Source organism: Cynara cardunculus (assembly GCF_001531365.2).
Source record: "Cynara cardunculus var. scolymus isolate 2C chromosome LG 7, CcrdV1, whole genome shotgun sequence".
NCBI classification, from domain to species: domain Eukaryota; kingdom Viridiplantae; phylum Streptophyta; class Magnoliopsida; order Asterales; family Asteraceae; genus Cynara; species Cynara cardunculus.
In genome coordinates, this window is record NC_037534.1 from 11,394,020 (window position 1) to 11,403,061 (window position 9,042).

The 9,042-nt window shown below is 36.4% G+C and overlaps 1 protein-coding gene across 1 annotated transcript; it reads left to right on the forward strand.

Annotated features, from left to right (window-relative positions):
- Positions 1-3,507: 3,507 nt before the first annotated feature.
- LOC112515527 (cucumisin-like) lies at positions 3,508-7,106 on the forward strand. The gene is made up of 8 exons (XM_025122403.1): positions 3,508-3,583; positions 3,732-3,969; positions 4,402-4,915; positions 5,051-5,151; positions 5,537-5,758; positions 5,871-5,982; positions 6,073-6,286; positions 6,385-7,106. The coding sequence occupies exons 1-8, from the start codon at positions 3,508-3,510 to the stop codon at positions 6,918-6,920; spliced, it is 2,013 nt and encodes a 670-aa protein (XP_024978171.1). The 3' UTR covers positions 6,921-7,106.
- The last annotated feature ends 1,936 nt before the right edge of the window (positions 7,107-9,042 follow it).

A 9,042-nucleotide genomic window follows, 5' to 3' on the forward strand; every position in this document is an offset into this window, starting at 1 on the left:
TTTGCACTACTAAACATCAATACAGAAGTCAACTATGTAGCTGTCTATCTATCCAATGAGGCTCATACACATAAGCCAATAAGTGCTTTCTTTCCTAGGGAGTAAAAGGCAACTAGTTGATGCAGATAGGTTTACATTTTCCTAATATGCAGACTTAGACTAGTTGCCTTAGAATACAAAAGATAACATTCTAGTGTTCGCTTTGCAGTGTCAAATAAAGCTTGAGCTAATGCTAGACAGAGCAAGGTGATCAAGCTGGTATTTTTCCAACTACAAAGCAACCAATTACCTTGATCAATTTTCCGCAACCTATCAAAGCCTTCAACTCCACTTTCAACAATTTTTCAAGGTTGGGAGGTGCTGAATGCTTCTCCTGAAATAAGTGTAAATTATGCTCAAATTGTGAAATTTTCTCAGGGAATATCAAAAAGAACATAAAAAATTAACCAATTAATAAAGTCCTCAGATTTCTGACATAAGATGTGTATGGCTGCTTGAAATTGCAGAAATTAGTATGAATACTATATAGCTCACAAACGTAACATAACCACTTGGAACTACCTCAATGTATTCAGCAATTGCAGTACGGCTAGAACCATGTGACTCCTTCAGATTAGCTATGGTATCCAATATAAGGCTATCCAACCTACATTAATAAGATTTACCTTGTGAACAAAGATTCAAGGGAAGTATAATGATACACGTTTAACTAAAAACTGAATGTAAAGACATCAATGAGAGAAAGGCTATAACAGGAAACCCAAACACAAGGTAGCATCTTCCCGGGAGGCATGTTCTTTACACAACAGTCCACACACGCATATATGCATATCTATGTATCTATATCTACAGATATGTATGTGTATCGATGCATGACAGCAAATTAGGTAAAATGGATTGGTTGTTTCTCAATAGAATGTTTGACAAAGTTCTTTCCAATTTTCAACACGGAGAACCCTTGTGCAGTTTCTATTCTCGTTATGGAATATGCATTTTCAAATTAAAACCCCCAAAATGCAGACCAGAATCAAGCATGTCTAATGCTATACAAAAGGGGTTATATGATTTACCTGCTGAGTGATGGGAGAAGGCGGCAAACAGGAAGGGTTGTTTAGGGAGCAGCTTCGCGAGGGGAAAGGAAGACAACACCAACGAGGAGGCAAACCGATTAGGGCACAGCTTCGCAAGGGACGGGACGGGAATGGAGCACCGGCGAGGAGGATTGATTAGGGCGGGAGGAAGCGATGGGAGGGAATCTGGGTGAAGGAATCGGGAGGAAGGTGGGGAAGCAATCGACAGGAATCGATGGGAAGGAGAAGCCCGGATTTGGATTTCAAATCCCGCTAGTTTGCAATGGATTTCCAAATCCCGTGTCTAATGGATTTTAATGAAATCCCAGGATTCTAAATCCCTCCAATTTGGCAAACCAAACACTGGATTGGAATGGATTTCAAATCCAAATCCCCCCAATTCCATTCCAATCCTGCAAACCAAACGCACCCTTAGATATATGTGGCTATAAACCCGGTTTCCTTATAATGTGGGAAGAAAAAATGACTGAATATAATAATATAAATAGGACCAATTAAAATGATGGTAAATTACGAAGGCTTTTAGCGATGAATGGATCCATCGGAAATCCGTTGGTCGTCTGAAACTTGCTCGAAACARAAATCACAACAAAATTGSGTTTATAAGACTTAAGTTTATRTGACCAAACAATAAAATTCATATCTAAAGGCGTCGTAATAACTTAATAGGACGCTTTTGGGAGCCATGTAAAGTTCTAAGGACATTTTTCCAATAAGACATCGTATTAGTTATTTTATACGACAATATTTGGGAAAAAATGTTTTATAAAAAGATGCATTCGGAGAATATTTCTCGAAAATTTCGTATAAAATAGATAATACAATGTTTTAATTTTAGAATGTTCTAAAAAATTTGTTAAGACACATGAAAACGTCTTATAATTTATTACAACACTTTTAGATATAACTTTTTTATTATTTGGTTATATAAGCTTAAGTCCTATAAGGCGGTCTATTAGGAGACTTAAACATTGTTGGCTTCCTATAAATCTACCTTTTGTTGTAGTGAATTACAAACATCGCTGACCAATCTTCTAATGGCAACTTGCATTATCGAAGACAGTCTAAAAAACACTGATGGATTTTCGACAACCTTATTGTATCGACGGGTTTTCAACGCTAAAGCTTCCTACAAAATTCCAATAGACGGTATCACCAACGGATTTATGATGGTTGAGATTGCCGTCGGAGTTCAGATATGTTTTAGAAACAGATGAACTTCCAACACATGGGTGAATCAAYGGATTCCTAACAAACACCATCATCGATGGAGTTCCAACGTCTTTCCCAAATCAGCAATTGAATTGTTGACATAAATAAGCCGGTGGATACTGAAATCACACTTTAATGACGAATATCTGGTCGTTCGTATTATTTGAATTTAAAATAATAATTCAAATTAATCGTATTTTCATGTATATATATGCACATCATGTATGTATAGTACATATTAAATGGATAAGATAAATTTTACAAAATTTTAAATATATTGTATGTACAACATATAGACACTAACTAACTAGAAGGGGGAGGGGGAAAGAGGGCCCAACTAAGCAAGGTTCTAAACRTCATGAGGTGTGGTGTGTCAACGAAGGCAAGACTCAAGTCTTAGGAGTTACGATGAAGCCACAACGTTTTTCAAGGCGAGACTTATGACGATGAATCTTGATGTTATATATTATATACAAATATAAACATATGTTTTCTACTATAACTCAATAAGTCAAGGACATTAAACAATTGAAATTAAGTTATATATATTAAGAACTAGCGAGTAAGACATAACAATGTACAAATATCGCGTTACAATCGCGCGTTAGGCCATGGTCATCCGATAAATCGATCAATTCATCTCTCCATTTTATGTGAAAGGGGGAGGGGGGGGGGTATTCCTGACTCGCTTTGAACCAACACTAAAGGGCCGTTTATCAAACGCTTACCCATGTAAGATTTACCAAGTAACATTATCTCACCGGATGAATATGGTAAGAACCAAGAATCTTATCCGGTAAGAACGAGACAAAGACAAAGAGTCTGACCCGGTAAGTGAGGGCGATGACTCTTACCACTGTAAGTGCTTAACGGATAAATTGTTGCATACGATGTCGTTTTGGTGAACTAAACTCTTACCCGGTAAGTAATAATAGAATATAAGAAAATAGAATAAATTAAAAAGCATTACAACAATTAATTATTAGACTTGTCAAGCGCAACCTTTTATGGATTTAGAAAAATAAAATTTAACGAATATGTCGATAATCCCGTGTGTTTKTTATTTGGCACTGTCATTCTGTGACTATAAATATCATGGGTTTCTCTGGACTTCAAGTATCATAAASATAATCTCTTTGATAAGAAACAAGACCAATTAGTTGCTTGCCCATCACTTCATTATGGCAGGGATGGAGGGAAATACATGCTTCAAAGATACACTAAAAGCTTCCATGGATTTTCCGCAAGACTCACCCAAGAGGAGGCTCAGAAAATATCAGGTATATATGCATACATTTAATTTGAAAAGTTGCAGATTGTGTTGTCTGTTCATCACTTAAAGTGCCCAAAACTTGCAACCTTTTAAGCTAAATTATCATGAACAAGATTATATGAATCTAATCAAAGCAACTGAAATTTCATATGTAGGGATGGAGGGAGTTGTTTCTGTCTTCCCCAGCAGAAAAAACCAATTGGCAACAACAAGTTCATGGGACTTCATGGGGTTCCCACTTACAGTCGACAGATCAACAACTGAAAGTGACATCATCGTAGGTGTTTTTGACGGCGGAATTTGGCCGGAATCAGCCAGTTTCTCTGACATAGGATATGGTCCTCCTCCTGCTAAATGGAACGGCACTTGCGAAGCCAATTTCCCTTGCAACAAGTAACAAATCCCTTGCTAATATGTATTTCGATCTTTTACAAAATTCAAAAGCATATCATGTTCTTCAAGAAATCAGAGTTTCAAACCTATGACTTAGTTTCTGGTTTGCTGAGCTTCATGTGTGGGCCAAAACAGTTAAAAACATATATAATTCTATCTTCATAAACTTCTTTTATCATATACTCGAACAATAAGATTCATGTACACCTTTAATCATATGATTCATATCAGTTTCATTGATTTGAACTAAATTGCATAGTAATTAAGATTCTGTAACTTTTCCTTTTTCTGGTTCTTTTTCTCGGCCAACCGTTATTCATGATTTATGCAAAGTAAAATTTGATTAGTTTTGAACAAAAATAATATGATTGAATGAGTCTGAAATATAAGAATATGATTAATAAACAGATCTTTATTATGCTACATAAACAGCAAAATAATAGGAGCTCAATACTACAAGGGAGATGGAACGTATGACCCTAAAGACTTACAATCACCAAGAGACTCTGATGGTCATGGAACCCACACCACATCCACGGCTGCCGGAAACTTAGTGAGAAATGCAAACCTATTAGGCCTTCACTCAGGAACAGCTCGAGGGGGTGTTCCTAGAGCCAGGATTGCAGTGTATAAAGTGTGTTGGACAGACGGGTGTTCAGATAACGACCTTCTTTCTGCTTTCGATACTGCCATTGCTGATGGAGTTGACATAATCAGCATTTCTCTTGGCCCGTCAAGAGCGGTAGAACTTTTCAAAGACAGTCTTGCTATCGGAACCTTTTATGCCATGATGAAAGGAATATTGACTGTACAATCTGCTGGTAACGCAGGCCCAAGGCCCCAGACCATCTCTAGTATTGCTCCATGGATTCTTTCGGTGGCCGCTGGCACTAAGAACCCAGATTTAATCACCCCAGTAAGACTAGGAAACAATATGGTTGTAGATGTGAGTATTATCTTTAACCTGTTGGTTTATATTTCATTTATGGAGAAAAAAATCTGTTGAATTATTGGTCATCAAGAACGTCATTGGTTGCAAAAATAAAATTCAACAACTTTAACTTATTCATTTTTATCTCAGGGAGTTTCCATAAATCCGTTTACACTTGACGGAATGTATCCTTTAGTTTACGCTGGAGATGTCCCGAATATCGAAGCTGGTTTCAACGGCTCAACGTCAAGGTAAAGATTAATGATTTTACTTGAATAAGTTAGTCTCGGAGATTCGTGATGCAATATACAAGATGAAAAGTTAGCTTCCGTATCTTTATGTCKATTTTATTGGAGCAAGAAAAGCACACTATGTTTTCCACATAAAATATATAAAATGTTTTATTAATCACTTCAATAACATAATTACACAGTGGGTATATGAACCCATATTTATAGTTAACCAAACGATGCATCCTTCCATACTAACAGATGCATCCCTTCATGGTACGGTTGACATATAAACCAAGAGGACACCTTTGGTAACTGTCAATAACCACCGGTCCACAGATGTCTAGCTTACCTTTAACAAATTTTGTTGGTTTCTTTGATGGGTATATCATGGAATATACTTCAGGTTTTGCATCAACAACTCATTGGACAAGAATTTAGTGCAAGGTAAAATAATACTATGTGATTGGCTTTCGACCGGAGAAGTTGAAATGTTAGTTGGTGCTGTCGGGTCAATCATGGCATATGGCGGACTGTATTTTGAAGCCACTGGTTCATATCCTTTGCCTGTTAGTGTAGTGAACTTCGATCAAGCAGACAGTATCTTTCAGTATATACGCTCAACAAGGTAAACAAACATAGAGTTTCCATTCTAAAGAATAAAACACCTCTTGTTTACATTTTATCTGATCAACATATTTACATATTCACAAACTAATGAACAAGAAAGTTCTATTCAGAAATGCAACAGCGGTTATAATGAAGAGTGAAGATGTCAGAAACGCGTCATCCCCATTCGTTGCCTCTTYCTCGTCAAGAGGTCCAAATCCTATAAATACAAATATCCTCAAGGTGATTCATGAAGAAATTTAAGGAAATAATCATTTAGAAACCTGTATTATCTAGAAAGAAACACTTGTAACCAGTTTTCATTCGATGCAGCCCGACCTGACAGCTCCTGGAGTAAGAATTCTAGCAGCATGGTCACCTCTGTCTCCAATTAGCCGAGCAGAAGGAGACCACAGAGCGGTGCCTTTCAATATGATATCAGGGACATCAATGGCCTGCCCACACGTTAGTGGTATAGCTGCTTATATCAAATCATTTAACCCAACATGGTCWCCTGCAACAATTAAGTCGGCTCTCATGACCACTGGTAACATATCTAGTCTTATACACTTAGACTTGTCACATTTCTTATATCCAGTGGCAGTGTTAGTTATGTAATTTTTTGTATTATAAAATTGACTGCAGCTTCTATAATGAGTGCTCAGATCAACACAGATGCTGAATTTGCATATGGAGCTGGTTATCTTAATCCATTGAAAGCTATAAGACCTGGACTGGTATATGATGCTAACGAGGTTGATTATATAACTTTTTTATGCCAACAAAACTATAGCAGCCAAGTTATAAGAATCATCAMGGGGGTTAATATCAGCAACTGCTCTGAGCTCAAGAAGCAAACCAAGGATCTCAACTACCCTACATTTGTTATCCCAACAATGCCCAACGAGGCCATTGATTTTAACTTCAGCAGGACTGTCACCAATGTCGGCTCAGCAACATCGACTTATAGAGCTTTGATAACTCAACCACGTGTTAGCGGTTTGAGGATACAAGTTGAGCCGAGTGTCCTACATTTTGAAGAATATGGGCAGAAGCTGTCTTTTAAGGTGTCTGTTCAGGCAACCATACAAAAGCTAGACAACCCAATTCTTTCTGGTGGTTTGACATGGGATGATGGAGTGCATCAAGTGCGGAGCCCCATCGTTGTGCATGTTCCTTGATAGTCATCAAATGATCGAGGAACGGATCATACTATTCGCCAATAATATTGATCTTGTTGTRTATCTTTTGGAATTTTAATTTACTACGTTTCAGAGCAATTATATATAAGCTCAACCGTTGATGTTGTAAGTTCAAAAAAAAACCTTTGTTAAGCAGAAATAAAATTCACTACTATAAAGCTTTAACCCTTTAGCAAATTCCTTCAATCGTTTTTATTCTCAGTTGGTGGCTAYATGTCATAACTTCGGAGTTTGATTTGAACCAACTCCGCATTATGGTGAAAAAAATTGAATAAACTTAGAACACGGTCTTACTGATTATATCTTTTTAAATGGTTCATCGTTAAAAACATACATATGAATCTTGAGYGGGCAAATTGGTATCCATCGTGATCCAACAACCTTTTTGACAATATTAATCTTTAGAAAATCAGGCTGCAAATGTTCTCACCTACATTAAGGTTCTCTAAAGTGTTTCAAATGGCTTGTGTCTAAGTGTGAGATGGTTATCACTTATTAACATGAGCCAAGTACTTAAACATCGCTATGTTTGCRAAAAATTTGTTTTCTCAAGAAAATCCGATGGATACATTGTTTATAAACGTTTGTGCAATGTGATTTCATTCTTTATTGTGTGTTGGTGCAAATGTTYGTAACTCATAAAGGGGAGCTACCGTTAAAGGGTACATTAGTTCTTAAAAACTTCCCCAAGTGTTTGATTTTGTTTTGATTGGTTAATTAAACCWTAGAAGATTGTTGTTTTTCTCACATTGTCATAGTTGATATATTCCAAGGTTTTATATGGCGTGAGATATCGTATGGTGGCAAGGAAAACATCTAAGTCTCAAACCCTAGGTGCCATGGCGAGTCAACCATGTTTTCAAGGTTATGCTTAAGGTGGCAAATCTGCAAATCATATATGTAATTATACATATACATATATGTTTTTTACTGTTACTCAATAAATTTTTTTAATTCATATAAAGTTTCAAAGAGTGTTGTATGTAAGGGCCATACAACGTAAATAAGAAAAAATAAGGCAAACTTTTAATTAAAAAAAATTAAAAAGTCAAATAACATGTTAGCCATGGCATGCGCTATACCTTACACAGCCACCAGAGGGTTAACGTGGGGTTGGAGGCGTGCCTCACGTGATGGTGTGCCACTGTCGCACCATGGTACGCCTTTTAGACCATGAAATATTCTCACCCTAAAATCTTTTCAAAAGTGGGAGAGGTACGAGTTATTACATTTTTTTGCTAAACCGAGTAGAGGTTGTGTGTCCTAGTTATGATCAATCTTCCATAATATCTTCAATCAATAATGACAGAAAATGTTTTTCTGTTAAGAACCCTAGAAAGAGTAGAGAGGAAAAGTCAAAGCTCAAAATGTGGTCAAACTTTACTATACGTAAAATGAATCTTACAATGAAGCTCTACACAACAATTACAAGACTTCACCCTATTTATAGGGTCAAACAATAAAAGCCTAGACAAAGTCAAACCTTACATACAAAGTCAAACACGATGTCTATTTTAATTATAGACAATAGTAACTTTCAAGACGAATACAATTTTACACTGACTTTCAATCCTAACATTCTCCCCTTTTGTATTCAGGCTTGAAAGAATTTGCGCGCTTGAATCTCGTTTAAACTTTGAAACTTTAAGCTCTCTATGACTTCTTCAGAAACATCAAAAATAATCTTCATTTGAAATCTTCAGACAATTATCTGTTGAGAAGGATCTTCTGACATTCTCCCCCTCGAATGTAGAACAGCAATGATCATCTCTTTTGACAATATAGATCAGAAACAATAATGAACTTCAAAAATAATTTTCAGTAAACTGTTGTAAAATGGATCTTCACATTCAACATCTCTCAGTTATTTTAGCATCAGAATAATCTTCGTAATCATCTCTAGTCGCACTCCTTTTGAGTCAAATTTGAAGTTACTCCCCATTGATCTTTACATCAGATTCCCCTTATAATGTTCGGAATTAGACATTTCATTCATTATTACATACTCCCCCTTATGATGAAATGAGAATCATTCCATCATACACAAGAATGAATGAAATCCTCCGTGTAAGCCGTCAATTCATAAAGTAGTAAGTAGATC